Raw genomic sequence first — 16,236 nt, forward strand, 5'->3', positions numbered from 1 at the left:
ATAATTTACATGACCATACACAGCTTAGAATATATAGACAGCTTGAAAAACAAGAGTGGGAAAACTTTCAAACCATTAACTGTCGTGTTTCTCTTATCAGTACCTGGCTCCAAGAGAGGTTCTTCAATATCCTATTTTAAAAAAAGAAAAGAGAAAAAAATCCACAAGGCACTTAGAAACAGGGCAGATACCTTTCCCTGGCAGACACAGCTTCAATCAAGTGTGAATAAATGCCAGTTTCAAACGACTTTCTCCAGTGGTTCCAGTCAAAACACCATGTTGCATTCTAGGATGATCTCCATGAGAACAAACCCATTTTGCTGGCTTCTTTTTCCCCAGCAAAGCCTGGCAGGCAGCAGTGACACTTGGCCTATTCGAATTCCCCGGGGAGGGTGTGGCCACCCCACCCAAGTCTGAGCTGACCGAAGGGCCTCTGGAGAGGGCAACAACGGCCAACAGTGAGAGGTCACACAGTCGACTACTGCTTTATACATCATGCCAGATTTGAGTAAGATCTAGTTCTCTCCGAAGAAGCTGTTACTTATCACTGGAACCTGTCAACAAAACCATCTGTTTTCTCAAATCCTTTCCCTGGCTCCCCACTGTACTTAAGACAGCGGGCCAAATCTTTTCCCTGACCCCAGATGGGGGTAGTCAGGCCCACCAACGTCTGCAGTCTCACTCCTGCATCCTCCACCCCTACAACCAGCCATTCTCCCTTCGGGCCCAAAGTCCTCTTTCCCCTTTCTCTGGATTAACTCCTGACCTATGTGTCAGACCTCAATTTAGGTTGGGCTCCTCCGGGAAGCCTTTCAGGAGTTTTTTTATTGCCTTCTCCCTGATGAACTTCTTTTCTTTATTCTAGTTACTTTCTTTTTGGTTATTAACATGCCCCCAGTAGAATACAAAAAGCAAGACTGTAACTTGTTTGGCTTAACCTCTTACTCCAGGCACTTTGGCTCAAAATCAGTGTTCAAATCAATTTTTTACAGACGCGCATCCTTTTTCGCTATGGAATATTAAACACTCGCCTGATGTTTCCAACCACGCACAACCAGGTGGTAACTTACCGGAGGTACTTTGAAGTCCAATGATGAAGCATCCAAAGTATTCTCGAAGCCCTCCCCATCCACCTGAAAGACAAAAATGGAAGACCGCTTAATGGAGACAAAGTTATGAAGGTCAAGGCCTATACACCTCACCAGTTGTTTTTTTAATGTTTATTTATTTTTGAGACAGAGAGAGACAGAGCGTGAGCAGGGGAGGGGCAGAGAGAGAGGGAGACGTGGAATCTGAAGCAGGCTCCAGGCTCTGAGCTGTCAGCACAGCTCGAACTCATCAACTGATGAGATCATGACCTGAGCCGAAGTCAGATGCTCAACCGACTGAGCACCCAGGCACCCCATACCTCACCAGTTTCTAAGTGACTTACATGTCTGTTTCCCTCTTAGCGCCCGCCGCCACCTGCTAGTGCCAAGGGGTAGTTCACCATTGGATTATTCAGTTTATCGTTGGCCTCCCTGCCTCCTCTGACAGGGTCTCACACAAGGTGGCTGCTGTCAGTGCTGGCCCACAAACATACAAAGTCATTTCCCAGGCAGTTTCTATTTACTGGTGGTCCACATACGTGACCCAGACATTTTTCCAGAGCAGAACTCAAAAGGAAAATGAAAAACTTCACACTTCTCCACTTTCCTTTGGTAACGATACCTTTAAAAACATCCACTGGGCACTTTCTCCTAGAGGCTTTATTTAAAACATTTAACCAAACTGGTATCTTCTGTATTCAGTTTGAAAACTTTTTAACCTTCTTAAGTGAAATACAAAAATATGCTTTCCCGAATGTGCTTCCTTTTCCAGGTTTGAAGCTTATGACCTGGGTGATCTGATTCACCAAGAAGAAACCAAGTTCATGCTTGGAAATAATTAACACACAACAGGATCGCACTGAGAGAGGACAGCAAAACAGCTGCCCAATGGCACCCTAGGCGGAGATGCAGTGATATTTGGAGTTTGTGATTTTTGACCTTTACGGTTTAAGGTTTAAAGTTCAGTCTTACGAGGGTACTTTTTTCCCCAGTTTAAAGCGAGAACAGTTAAGGCGGGGGGGGGGGGGGGGGGGGAAGGGAGGGGGACCCAACAAACACAAACAAAAAATACCAACCAAACTAAGAGGACGGAGTATGCCAAGGTGGTAAGGCTAAAACGGCCATCAGTTTTAGGAAGGCCGCCACAGAGGGGTCTGTGCCAAATACTCAAAGTTGAAGCTTGAGAAAGCAACACTGGTAACAAGGTTAAAGCCCTCCCTTATGCACAAGGATATGAAAAGTGGTTTTCTTTAGGGGCGCCTGGGTGGCTCAGTTGGTTAAGTGTCCAACTCTTGGTTTTGGCTCAGGTCATGGTCTCATAGTTTGTGAGATCGAGCCCCACGTGTGGAGCCTGCTTGGGATTCTCTCCCTCTGCCCTGCCCCAGTTTGTGCTCTCTCTCTCAAAAAACAAACAAAACAAAACAACCAACAGGACAATCCAGATGATGAACTTATGACCTGTTTTCTTATCATCCCACACATTTTTAAAACCTATTTTCCAAAGGAAAATACTTTGACCAACTACATCAGTCTTTTAAGACTTATGCGTAGAAAGTGCCTCCCGCCCATTTATCAAAATATTCCTCGGAATTCTAGAGAAGTTCTCCGGTAGTTAACATCAGACTTCTACGGAGTTTCAACGGATGTAACTTGCCACGAAGGTTTAGACACCGAGTTCGGTGTCTACGGTGGATGCGGTCTAATCAACCAGCAAGGTGTTCTTGCTCACGTGAGCAGCACGTGAGCACTGGGGAGCCTCGGGGCTACTGGCACATTCCACCGCGTCTTCAAGTTACCTACAGCGTGCTCTGTGAGCTGCGCGGGGAGCTCTCGCAGCTGTGCCGCCACATATTCTTTGCTGTCACACAGGGAACCAAGAATGCTGTCCGTGCCGTCCTCCCCAAAGTCGGGAGCGGTGCTGTTTTCAACTTCGCTCTCTTCCAACACACCGACATCCATCACGTCCATATTCCGCAAGCTCTCTAAACCTGTCTCCATATCCTCCTGGAAAGAGAAGGAAACGCGTCAACGACCGGGAGGCTGGTGGTGGCGCTCCTGCTGGCATCTCCGCCTTCGATGCCACGTACCTGCCCATCTCTGGAATCTTCTTCCAGGCCGTTGTCTTCTGTGCCTTCTTCCTCCATCTTTTGTCCTAATTACAAAATAACCTTTCAGTTAGATTAACATTTAGGTTCTCACCTCCTAATTAGTTTATGCACGCTAACAGATTTCAACCTGGGTGAGGATACATCATAAGCAAACAAAAGTACCCGTTCTCCCACTGTGTGGAATTTTGCTGCAACCGGGACATGGAAATCGAGGATTTCTATACTATTGTCAAAGCATTTTGATTTTGCACAAGGTATCTAACTTTAAAAGACCTCAAAACCACTCCAAACTAAAAAAAAACACCCCGAAAGAAAAACGAGCAAAGGATGAACGGGCATTTTCCAACAAACAGACACTTACAAATGCCAAGTCCACCTGGTGATCAAAGAGCTTCATCCCAAAATAACACTAGATTAAGCTGCTGCTTCTCCCACACATTCCACCCACGTCAGGCAGGCTGACCACCTCTCCTCATTCTCCGGCTCAGGAACTTTTCTTTGCAAGGTACAAAGGTAAAGGCTACCACAAAGTCAATGGTCGTCCTGGATCTCGTAAATGCATAACTACTTAGGATTAATGCTAAATATTTCCAAGGAGGGCTGGAGGAGGAGGATGGAAACCTCTAGGCTTAGAAAGAGAAGTAAAACCTTTGGGCTCCATCGTGGATCAAAAAGCCTTAAAATTGTACAAACCTTTTATTCTAGAAATTCCCTCTATAGGGGCATGTGCTAACACTAAAATGTCTGACAAAGAACAAAACCAAAAGTACCCTATCTAGAAATATACAGAGCCCAAGCATTCGAAAGGGAAACACATCATGACAGTCTGTTCACTCGTGGGACACCAGTTGCTGTCAACAGGGGAAGTTGGGTGCAATTTGGCCATGACTGGAAACGTTTTTGGTGTCACAAGTGGGAGATGCTCCTGGCATCTAGTGGGTAGTGAGCAGGGATGCTGTTCAACCTAAGATAGTGCACAGGACGGAAAGAATTCCTCACCCCAAATTGTCAACAGTGCCAAGTTCGCAAAACACTGTGGCACACCACAAAGGTCTTAAAAAAAAAAAAAAAATCATGCTTCTAAAGAATATTTAAGAATACGTGAAAATGCATATACAATAAAAAAAAAAAATCAGGTACAGTACGTCTACTTTTACTAAATAGCACGTAGAGGTGCCTGGGTGGCTCAATCAGTTAAGTGTCTGACTCTTGGTTTCTGCTTAGGTCATGAGGTCACGGTTCCATGGGTTCAAGTCCCACGCTGGGCTCCGTGCTGGCAGCATGGAGCCTGCCTGGGATATATTCTCTCTCTCTCTCTCTCTCTCTCTCTCTCTCTCTCTCTCTCTTCCCGCCGGCCCCCCCCCCCCATCACTAGCAGGCCTCTCAAAATAAACTTAAAAAAATAGCACGTACATGTTTGTATACATCCAAACGTGAAGACGTATTTACAGCACATACGTAAAAGTAACAAAGGCAGTCATCAACAGGGGTTCAAACACAGTGGTAGAATTAGAGATAACATTTTATTTTCATGTGTGTACGTTTTACATGTTCTAAGCTATTTGATACAGCTTCTAAAGTATCTAAACCCTTCCATAATTTTTTTTTTTAATTTTTTTTTTCCAACGTTTTTTATTTATTTTTGGGACAGAGAGAGACAGAGCATGAACGGGGGAGGGGCAGAGAGAGAGGGAGACACAGAATCGGAAGCAGGCTCCAGGCTCCGAGCCATCAGCCCAGAGCCTGACGCGGGGCTCGAACTCACGGACCGCGAGATCGTGACCTGGCTGAAGTCGGACGCTTAACCGACTGCGCCACCCAGGCGCCCCCTTCCATAATTTTTTGAAATGAGAAAATTAAACAGAAGAAACCTCAATCTTTGAGTACAGATCCAAACAGTATGTACCCCCCCACACGCCCTCCGGGCCACCGTTAACACTCAAAACGTGTAGCTTTATCACCTGTCAGGCTCTGTGCTCTTTATATCATTAACACTCCCACAACACCAGCAGTTTATTAGCTGCATCTGACAGCTGAGAACTTGGTTCGGTTCTTAAAGACTCAGCTGCACTGGCTCCCGTTATGTGGGAATCCAGCACTCCCTCTCGCAACATGCGCTCGAAAAACGTTTGGCAGCTGGGGCACCCGGGTGGCTCAGTCGGTGAGGCGCCTGACTTCGGCTCAGATCATGGTCCCACAGTTCGTGAGTTCGAGCCCCGCGTCGGGCTCTGGGGCGGCAGCTCGGAGTCTGGAGCCTGCTTCAGAGTCTGGGTCTCCCTCTTTCTATCCTTCCCCTGCTGGTGCTGTTCCTCATAAAAGGAATAAACGTCAAAAAAAAAAATTTTTTTTTAATGTTTGGTGGCTGCACCCACTTTCAGGACCTCTAACTCGTAGCCTGCTGCACCCACAAAGGACGTAAACAGGACAGATGCAGACCGAGAAAAGCCCTCCCTAAAGGCCAACAGAACGACAAAAGCTGGGCAGGGGCCACGCCCCAATTCCGAGGGTCTGGTTTCAGCAACTAAAAGCTGAAGGGGTGGCGGACAAAGATGCTAGAAAACCTAATATTCAGAACGGTAATCTTTCAAAAATCACATCCACAAGCTTCAAAAATTTGCGTGTCTAAAGTTTAGCTACTTTTCACTTTGACGTAACCTTTGAAGATCTAACTTCAGCCAAGACACAAGAGGGTCTGGCACTTCATACCAACACCCACATGTGCAGACACCTGCAAAGAGCACGCTAGCTGAACAACTTGCAGGAGCTGCCCTCGGCCCCAGGACCCTTCTGGTGACTTCTCAGAAAAACAAAGGGGAAGGGACCGGTGCCCCTCCAACTCCAGCTACGGTTGTACTAGTATAAACATTTCTTTATACCAGCAGAAATAAAGACCACCGAAGCGGTTTTTTTTGACAAAATGGTAAGTCCAAGCAGTTTTAATGTCACCTAAACCGCAACCCACACGTTCAGACACGCACTGGAAGCACTCAGCCACGATCTGGTTTGTCTAACAATGCAAAGGTCCCTGTTAAGAGCCAAGAACATTTTTGACTCGTGAGCCTCGAACCTCCCAAGTTTTAAATGAGCACCTACATTAAGAACTTTCAGACACAACTTCTAACAGATACAGGGCTCTCAATCTGCATTCTCTTGACTAATCAGTATAGATACCAGACCATTACAAGAGCAGTAACAGCACGTTAATGTTTTAAAATTCAGCTTAAATGGAAATCCCTAAGGCAACCTAACTCAGAAGTTTAACCTTTCAAAACACACAAAGTTTTTAAACAGATGAGTCATGCAAAAGCCCTTCTAGAACAGCCCTTCTAAAAAGTAAACTGAAGTTACTGAAAACGCTACAAATTACTTTCTCCTTTTGTAAGCGGGTGTGCTCCACTGCCTAAATTTAACTCTTTTTCAGATGAACAGGGTATAGCCCACGGTGAGAATTCTTGCGGTGGCACCTTTCAGGAAAATAACCCACATCACACGCAAGTTCCAAAATCAGATTGTCCTCATCCATACAAAAACTGAGGACGAAAACCAATGATGGTAACAAGATTTCAAAGCTTTGTGGAACTAAATACTTCCAGAAACAGCTGGTCCCATCCACGAAAAGAAATGAACCACTGACAGATGTCACAAACCAGAAGACTCTTGGAAACACGCTCAATGAAAGAAGCTAGGCACAAAAGGCCACGTATTGTGCGATCCTATTTACGTGGAACAGAACAATTACACACTTCCGGCAGGGGAGGGGGGCGGGGAATGGGGAGCAAATGCTAATAGGCACAAAGACTTCTACGTAGGATGATGGAAACATTCTAGAATCACGTAGCAGTGACGCAGCCTTATGAATATACTAAAAAGTAACGAATTGTGCACTGTAAACAGGCGAATTTTATGGTATTTGAATCACATGTCAAAAAAAAAAGGGAGAGAGGGAGAAAAAAAAATATCTGACTGCTGAGCACCTGGCAAGCTCGGTCCATGGAGCACGTGACTCTTGACCTCAGGGGTTTTACGTTGGGTGCAGAGACTGCTTAAAAATAAAGCCTTGGAGCGCCTGGGTGGCGCAGTCGGTTAAGCGTCCGACTTCGGCTCAGGTCACGATCTCGCGGTCCGTGAGTTCGAGCCCCGTGTCGGGCTCTGGGCTGATGGCTCGGAGCCTGGAGCCTGCTTCCGATTCTGTGTCTCCCTCTCTCTCTGCCCCTCCCCCGTTCATGCTCTCTCTCTGTCCCAAAAATAAATAAAAAAACGTTGAAAAAAATAAAAATAAAAAAAAAATAAAAATAAAGCCTTAAAGTGAACAAGAAACAACTCACCAGCGGAAAATAGGCTGGGTGTAAACGCTCCCAACAATCTATTTTGGACCCTTCGAGCAGCTGGGTTCTATTTAGTCTCCTGCTGGTGTCCTCTCCCTCGGTGTAAAGCCTAGTTTTTGAGCCGAGGAAGAAGCCACAGCAGGTTTAAGAGCGGGCCTCACCCTAATTCAGCGAAAATCCCAACGACAAGAGCCCAGGCGTCCTACTTAGCACCCGCAAAGTCTCTTTCGTCTTCCCAGAACTACTCGCAAGGTGACGAAAGCAAAAAAGCAAGCGGAATCGTCAGGCGGGAACCTCCAAAGCCCCCCCTCCGGCCCGCGGACAGAACCGGTGCTGCAGGACCGGTTCCGCTAGCAGGTTCCCTGAGCGCCGGGCCTTAGGCGGCAAGCAGCACAAGCCGCTACCTTTGACGCCTCTCTTGGCCGTCTTCTTGCTGGAGGCCTCCAAGGCGACGCCGAGTTCATCGGGATCCTGCCCTTCCTCCTTAACCGCCTGTGAAGAAGAGAGAAAATCGAACGAAGTTGAGGAGCGCGGCAGCCGACACAGCCGACCCCTCGCTCGCCAAGAGCCACGCTGCTTCTGCTGCCTGAGCCGCAAGCCCTTCGAAAGGCTTGCACGTCCGGGTCCGGGTCCTCGCTGGGTGCGAGGCACCGGGGGATGTGCGAGCGCGGGTCAAGGACGGTCCTAAGCGGGCCCTAAAGATCGCGCTAACTTCCGCTTCAAGGTAACCAGCAGAGACCCCGCGCTAGACGCACCTTCTGGAAAAGCCTGAGCGGCGTTCAACAAGGGGGGGGGGGGCTGGGCAGGACTGGGAACTCGATGGCAAACTCAAGTCCCGCAAGGAGCCTGTTCTGGTTGGGGAGACACCCCCCCCCCCAATACTCGGGGTTGGCCCGGGGCGGGGGCGGTGCATAAACGCAGAAGCGGGGAGACGGAGCAACACGTTACAAAGGATGTTGGGGACACAGCTCAAGCGACCGAGAAAGACAAGGCGCCCGCCAGCCAGAGGACGGCCCTGGAAGAAGAGCCGTCGAGCGCAAGACCTGCGAGCCAAGACCCTGCAACAGGAACCAGCGCAGCTCCCTCCCCTGCAACATCTCCAAGGCCCCTCAGTCAGCCGTTCTCCAGGAGGGGAAACTGAGGCGCAAGGGAGAAGAAGGCACCTGTCCAAGGTCACAGAACCAAGTCTCCAGCCGGGGCCCGGAACAAGCCCCGGGGCCAGCCGGTGGCTATCAAGACGCGCTTTCGGCACTCGAGGGCACTGGTTGGAAGGGGGACCAAAGGCGAGACACACAGAGAGGGGCGGTGACGGGCCAAGGTCACACAGCCGGGCCCCCTGGTCCCCGCGAGCTCGGGCCGGGGTCCGTCACAAGCGGGGAGTGGAGGAAGGAGGTCCGGGAACCGCGGTGACAGGCCCGCGCGGGGGCGTGCCCCGACCTCCTGCTCCACCCCGGGACGTCGAGCCGCCTCACCTTCTTGAGCCGCTCCATCAGGACGCTCTTGTTGCCGCCCGTGTCCAGGTTCCGCTTCTTCAGCTCCGCCCGCAGGTCGATCACCCGCAGCTCGCTCAGCCGCCGCGTCCCAGCCTCCGAGGCACCCGACCCCACAGCGGCTGTGCCAGAACCCGACTCGCCGGAGCCTGCCAGAGTCTCCGCCATCCCAGGTCCCGCGTCGCCGCCACCTCCTTCCCACACCGCCGGCGGCTGTAGCGGCTCTGAGCACAAAATGGCGCCGCCTAAGAGGAAAACGCACTCGCTTTCTCCCGCCCCGCTTTCCGGCCGCGCATGCGTGCCACACATGCCAGCCTTGTTAGCAGCACGCGCGCTCGCGCGTCGACCAACCGCACGTTCCCCACCACAACGCGCAGGCGCCGTAACTGCAGCACGCATGTGTCGCGGCCGTCCGCGGCGGGAGGCAGGCGAGCTGCAACGCGCCTGCGCCCATCCCTGTGAGCGCTCACCACGCATGTGCAGACGCGACCGGCAGCGTCGGCTCCGCGCCGGGTGCGCTTGCGCAGAAGCCAGGCGCGCCAGGGCGGCTGGAGCGGTTCCCTCGCAGGCGGCGCCATTTTGTGCTAGGAGCCGAGATAAAACCGGCCCGGTTCTGTGTGAAGTGGGCGGCGGAGCCAGGGTCCCTGGAATGGCGGAGACTCTCTCAGGCCTAGGCGATTCGGGTGCGGCGGGCGCAGCGGCTCTGAGCTCTGCCTCGTCCGAGACCGGGACGCGGCGCCTCAGCGACCTGCGGGTAATCGATCTGCGGGCGGAGCTGAGGAAACGGAATCTGGACTCGAGCGGCAATAAGAGCGTTTTGATGGAGCGGCTCAAAAAGGTGGAGCTGGGGCCCTGGGGGCGGCAGGAGGTGGCGGGCGTGGGGGGGGGGTCCCTGCGGCCGCGACGGGGGTCCCCCGGTGTCTGGGTCCGCCTCCGGCCCTTTTCGGGGCCTGCGCCTGGCCTGGCGCCCCGGGCTTCTCCCCGGCTCCTCCGAGGCCTCAGCGGGAGCGCCCAGCCCAGCGGGTCCTGGGTGCGAAGCGCAGCGCCGCTCGGGAGAGAGAAGAGAGCGTCGGCGCGACCCGGGGACAGCGCCGCGGCCTTGCGGCGGCGGGCGGGCGGCGGGGCACCTGGGCCGGGGGGGGGCCCCTGTTTTCCGCACCAGACGCTGCGCGGAGGGCCTTCCTCTCGCTGTCCCGTCGCGGCCAGCGAAAACGATAGGAAGCCCGGAAACCCTCTTTTCCCGGGCGAGGCCGGGGGACTCGGCCAAGGTCACACGGCCGCGGAGACGAGGCGGCGGGATTGGAACCCGCGCCGGCCGCCGGCCGTTCTCCGAAGGTGGGGATGCGCCTTGACCCGTTAGGGCCGACGCACCTCGACCGGAGGGCTAATTCACAAAGGCGTGCCAAGAGCGCTTGCAAACGCTTAAAAAAAAAAAGAAAAAAAGAGAGAAAAAGCGGGTTACGGACTTGCCAGCCGCAGGTCCAGAAAACCCCGGGGAAGGCAGGCCAGTGTTTACCGTGGCGACCGGGGCCGCGGAGGCGTTGGCGGGAGGAGCGCGGGGGCCGCTTCAGGGCTTCTCCCGGACGCAGGCAGCGTGGGGGCTCCCGTCCGGGGGTCCGGACGCCGGGCTCCGCGGCCCGGTCGGGGGCCTGGAAGGCCGTGGACGCTCCCCGAGCAGAAGGGACGGTGGCGCCCTCGTGGTCGGATCAGCCGAGGCCGCGCGAGGCGGGCTTGGCCCGGGGCCTGGCACGTGCGGGTGCGCGGTGGGCCCGGCTCGCTCCGCTCCCCTGCGCGGCTGGTCTGCGGAGGCGGGATCGTCGTGACCCCCCGCCGTGGGGGGAGCCCTGAGGGGCCGGCGCGGGAAGCACGAGTCAGCTGCGCGTCGGGGCCCCGCGGTCCCGCTTTCCGCGCGTTGCTCTCGGCCTCTTTGCCTTTTCCCGTCCGCCCGGCGCTGTCTGGGGCCGTCTCCCGCGTAGTCTCGGCCTCCGCGGCCGGCAGCCCCTGCAGGCGACGTGGTCTGTGATTCTGGCCCCCGGACAGTCGCGTGTCGGGGCTTTGTTTGTTACCGATCACTGTTCAGAGGAAGCAGGGGTTCCTATTTTCCGAGCGAGGAAGCTCGGACTTGAGAACCAGAGTCGATCAGCTCAGAGTCGGTCGGGCCTTTCTCGCTGGAGCTTGTGTTTCTCTCGCTGTGGATTCCGACCTCCTTTGTTCGAGACTCGGCGTCGTCCGTCAGCCCAGACGTGCACCTTGACAGAAGGGCCCGCAGGCCGAGGGTCGGCACCTGGGGACTTGGGGTCGGCCTGCTTGGCCACCGGGGCCCCCCGCCGGCAAAGCCAAATGGGGACCTCCATCCTTCTTTCACCCCGGACGGTCTGCAGGGCTGCTAGGGTGGCGTTGGGCCTGCCTGTCACGTTGGTGGCTGAGACCGGTTGGTGTGTGACTGCGGGGACCCTCCAACTGTCCCCTCTGAGCCGTCTTGGCTTCCTCCGCTGTCCCCCCGTTCTCTCAGGGATGCGGTGGTCGTGCAGAAACGGCATCAGCGTTTGTGTGTATCCGCTCCCCCGCCCCAGCGGGTCTGGAACCACTGCTGCTCCTTTTCTTTTCTGTTTTCACCACCTGGTGTCCCTTCTCCAGTCACTTTTCCAGGAAGGAAATGAGGAGAAGGCGGAGGGAGCACAGAGAGTGCAGTTCGCCGAGCTCCGTAAGGATGGCTCAGAGCCCACAGTGCCCCTAGAGATGATCCTGTAAACACTGCACCCAGGGGAGACGCACCGAGGGGCAGAACGCTACGCCTTCTGTCTGGGGGCAGGTCTCTGTTCCCCCTGCAGGATTCCAGAACCCTCTGTTGCCAGGAAGAACATGGGGGACTTCCTGGTTGTGCTTTCCTGGGTCCCAGAGCGGAACTTCCACTTTTTCCTTCTTGCTCTGGCTTTGGACAGAAGGGAGAGACTTTCTTTGCTCCTGGTATGGACTAGATGTGGAAGCTCCTAAGACCCATTTCAAGTTCAGCCTTCCCCGCTGGAAAACTCCTTCCACCCTGAAATTTCTGAAACCACCGACGAATAAAACACAGCGTTTGCAGCTGGTTTAAATAGAACTCGTGCTCACAGGACAGTACAGTACCGAGAGAGAGGGTTCTCGGTAAAGCCGGAAAGCACAGCCCAGCATCTGGGGAGGTCATGAGCGACCTGCCCAGTACCCGTTTGCCGAGTGCCTCCTCGGTGCTGGGCATGTTGTGCCGCGCGTGGGTGTGGGCTGTTCAAGTGAAGGACAGGCTCTCAGGATGGGAGGTCCGGCTTGCCGGGAGAGCCTTGTAATTCTGTATCCTTTCAGGTGCGTCCCCTAGGGCTTAAGAGCGAGACCTTTGCAGGCCGTCATAGGTGTGGGTGACCTGATGAGGTAATACGTGTCGGTTCAGTCTTGTGCTGCACACGCTATGATCCCCGCCCGTGAGCGTTAGTAACTAGTCTGTCCAGACAGTGCTAAGTGTAGGCACGGCATGAAGAGGGGGTCACAGAGGGTCAACAGCACATTGCTGGGTGAAGTCGTAGGAAATGGAAGAGAGTGCTTTTCCCTTTTTGAGTTCTTCTTGGTCCAGGAAGAGAATAAACTAGGTTGTGGTGATGATAGCGTTGAAACAGCCGATTGTTGAGTGCTTGATTTACACACATGAGAGTTTTCGGGACGACCTTCTAGGGTGAATACTTTTATTAGCCTCACGTTCCAGGGTGAAGTATTCAGAGTAAGTAAATGCACCTTAATCCATACAGCTAAGGACTGGTGGAGTCTGTCTGACTCCAGAGTCATTGTTCCAACATAGAGCTAGACCACAGAGGAGTTGGGGGGCAGCCCTTTCCTGAAGTCTCCATGAAAGTCAAGTCTGCATGTTGCCTTTTTTGGTTAACTTTTTCTTTTTAACCTTCCCTTTAGGCAATTGAAGATGAAGGGGGTAATCCTGATGAAATTGAAATTACCTCTGAGGGAAACAAGAAGACATCAAAGAGATCCAGCAAAGGTATTGAGAATCTTATAAGCACTGCCAACTTTAGGAGCTCTCTTCACAATTACTTTCTCTGCTAATGTGCCTGCCTGCTTACTTGGCTGTGTTTGGGGCCTGTGGACTGCCCTGTGACTCCAGACGGCCTGGAATGAAGCTTTGCGTTTCCAGTAAGACTCTTCTGGTATATTTTGTTTCTCTAGTATTTAGGAACTCAGACAGAGTGGGAAGGGTATTTACGTATTTATTCATTTTACTCTGTAGATTTCTCAGCAGCTCTTGTTTGTCCAGACTCTTAACCTTCTTCTTTACGTAGAGAGTATTTAGGACTGCTTGGGTCTCCTATTTCTCTGACTTGCAAAACATAACTTCTTTTTTAAATACCACCTGGCCAAAACAAGGCTCGTCACTCTTACAGCATTGCTTTCAAAATCGCCTACTGCAGAAATGCCACATTGCACGTGGCATTAATGATCTTCACTATCTCACCCAAATCTCTATTTCTTTCTTCACCCCTACCACCTTCCTCTACTACATCCTGGGCTTTAGTCAGGCCCCAAACATGTTTCCTTTCTTGAACTTCTTTGCCTGAATTTACGTGTTGTACCTCCCCTTTTTCCCCCTCTGTCTGCATTCAAGTCTTTGTCCATCGACAGACAACTGTGATCCCATCGGCAGCAGCTCTTCCCTCCTTAGATCTTCTACAGTGCGATGACCTGGCTCCTTCTACTTTGCTTTAATGCTTATGTCACCTTGTCAGTGTTGAGATTGTGGAGGGCAAGGGCTCTATCTTCCTTGTCTTTCTTTTTCTTCAGTATTCACTCAGTAATTTAATTGAGTAACATCCAGCTACTCTTTTAAGAAAGAATCCACGAAAACTGAGCATTTGAACTGTTCTGAAAGTTGTTGATAATTGGTGGCTTTGTTGCTCAACCCCAAAAACAAAATGAAATATTTATATTGTCTGGCCAGTGGTGAAGAATTGGGTTTGAAGTGTCTAAGACCAATGTCAGTCCCTGTGTGTCACACTGTGTGGTGTGAGCTCTTGGAGAAAAGCAGCCAGGTGACTTGACTTTGGAATAAAGTCACTTCTGTGGTCTATAGTACATTATGCATTTTTGGCTTTGTCCAAGTAAATGTCTTTGCCAGGGCAAAGAGTACTGGAAAATTACAGAAAGATGGTCACCCTGGAGGGAAATAGAGCCTGTTGGATCTCTTTTTCTTTTTGATTGGAAAAAGAAGAAAGAAAGAAAGAAAGAAAGAAAGAAAGAAAGAAAGAAAGAAAGAAAGAAAAGTATTCTAAGTGGGTATTTTGTTTTTGATGTTTTTTAATCTTTTTTTTTTTTAAACATCTATTCAGTTTTGAGAGTTGGAGAGAGACAGAGCTTGAGTGGGGAAGGGGCAGAGAGAGAGGGAGACACAGAATCCAAAGCAGGCTCCAGGCTCTGAGCTGTCAGCACAGAGCCGGATGCGGGGCTTGAACTCACGAACTGTGAGATCATGACCTGAGCCAAAGTTGGATGCCTAACCGACTGAGCCACCCAGGTGCCCCAGTTTTTGTTTTTTAAACACAGACCTGTATTAAGTAAAATGTAGAAGTTACTTTTTTACCAGTTATTAGACGGTTGGGGATACTTTCCTGGACTTTCCTGTGTATATGCAGTCTTTTTAAAAAAAAAATGCACAAAGACATGTATACAGCTGTACAAATATATTTTTCTCTTTAAGAAAATGGGTCTGGGACACCTGGGTGGCTCAGTCAGTTAAACGTCCAACTTTGGCTTAGGTCACGATATCCCAGCTTGTGGGTTTAAGCCCCGTGTCAGGCTCTGTGCGGGCAGCTCAGGGCCTGGAGCCTGCTTCAGGTTCTGTGTCTCTCGCTCTCTACTGCTCCCCCACTAGTGTTCTCTCTCCTTTCAAAAATAAACTTAGGGGGGAAAAAAAAACAAAATAGGTCTTAATTTACAAAATATTTTGTAGGTTGCTTCTTTCACTTACCATTTTATGGGCATTCCCGGTGATTACAGGTAAAAAGACCTGATTTCTTAAATAGCTTAATAGTAATGTTTCGTATCAACATTCCACAACTTAGCTCATCAGTTTCTTTTTTTTTTTTTTTTAATTTTTTTTTAAGTGTTTTTATTTATTTTTGAGACAGAGAGAGACAGAGCATGAACGGGGGAGGGGCAGAGAGAGAGGGAGACACAGAATCGGAAACAGGCTCCAGGCTCCGAGCCGTCAGCCCAGAGCCCGACGCGGGGCTCGAACTCACGGACCGCGAGATCGTGACCTGAGCTGAAGTCGGACGCTTAACCGACTGAGCCACCCAGGCATCCCATCATCAGTTTCTTTATTACTAGACTGTTGAGATTTTTTTTTCCAGTTTTTACTTGGTATTTTCAATGATCTTTGCTGCCATGAATCAGAAATATTTTTGTGTATTTAAGGGAATATCTTTTTTGGTAACTTTTAATAGAAGAAGAATTGTGGGGTTAAGATATGTGCCTTTTATTTTAAAATAGCTACTGACAAATGGGGGCCCCTGGGTGGCTCAGTCGGTTAAGCGGCCGACTTCAGCTGAGGTCATGATCTCATGGTCTGTGGGTTCAAGCTCCGTGTCAAGCTCTTTGTTGGCAGTTCAGAGCCCGGAGGCTGCTTCGGATTCTGTGTCTCCCTCTCTCTCTGCCCCTCCCCTGCTTGCTGTCTGTCTCTCTGTCTCTCTTTCTCAAATAATAAGCATTAAAAAAAAAAAAAAAGCCACTGACAAATGGCTCTTCAACAGGCTATACTGGTTAATATCCCTACCAAGCACAGGGAGGGGGAGTGTCTATTTAAATTGTCCCTCAATGTTGAATAGTACGTATTTTTTTTAAATGTTGTCTCTTATGTAGAAGAAAGGTATCATACTTATCTGCATTTCTCCACAGGTAGTTTTCATTTGTATTTCTTTACGTAGATTAAACAGCTTCTGTTAATTGGCCATCTGTATTTTCTTAATTGCCTTTTCATTTCATGCCCTTTGCCCACTTTTCTGCTGAGTTTGTTTTACTGACTTTTGAGGACTATCTCTGTATAAAAACATTGCAATTGTTTTTTCCTATTTTAAAATTTAAACTTGTTCGTGATGTTTAGGTTGTTTTATTTAATTTTTTTTTTTTAGTTTTTTTATTTATTTTGCGAGGGACAGAGAAGAGAGAGAATCCCAATCTGCACTGTCAGCACAGA

The 16,236-nt window shown here is 50.8% G+C and overlaps 2 protein-coding genes across 5 annotated transcripts in view; one reads left to right on the forward strand and one right to left on the reverse strand.

The window, feature by feature from the left end:
- The window catches only part of SAFB2 (scaffold attachment factor B2), a 33,250-nt gene extending 23,963 nt beyond the window's left edge, over positions 1-9,287 (reverse strand). The window contains exons 1-6 of one of the 2 annotated variants that reach the window (XM_042977890.1): positions 8,994-9,287; positions 7,926-8,013; positions 3,176-3,240; positions 2,889-3,092; positions 1,071-1,133; positions 104-131 (exon numbers count right to left, since the gene is read on the reverse strand). In XM_042977890.1, the coding sequence (XP_042833824.1) occupies positions 104-131; positions 1,071-1,133; positions 2,889-3,092; positions 3,176-3,240; positions 7,926-8,013; positions 8,994-9,179 (634 nt within the window). In that variant the 5' untranslated portion in view covers positions 9,180-9,287. The other variant, XM_042977892.1, reaches the window with a different exon arrangement.
- A 241-nt stretch (positions 9,288-9,528) lies between these two features.
- SAFB (scaffold attachment factor B) overlaps positions 9,529-16,236 on the forward strand; it is a 36,166-nt gene continuing 29,458 nt past the window's right edge. The window contains exons 1-2 of one of the 3 annotated variants that reach the window (XM_042977889.1): positions 9,529-9,849; positions 12,945-13,029. In XM_042977889.1, coding sequence (XP_042833823.1) covers positions 9,661-9,849; positions 12,945-13,029 — 274 coding nt within the window. In that variant the 5' untranslated portion in view covers positions 9,529-9,660. The remainder of the gene's footprint in view (positions 9,850-12,944; positions 13,030-16,236) is intronic. The other 2 variants (XM_042977888.1, XM_042977887.1) reach the window with 2 other exon arrangements.

This window comes from Panthera tigris, chromosome A2 (genome assembly GCF_018350195.1).
Source record: "Panthera tigris isolate Pti1 chromosome A2, P.tigris_Pti1_mat1.1, whole genome shotgun sequence".
Lineage (NCBI taxonomy): Eukaryota > Metazoa > Chordata > Mammalia > Carnivora > Felidae > Panthera > Panthera tigris.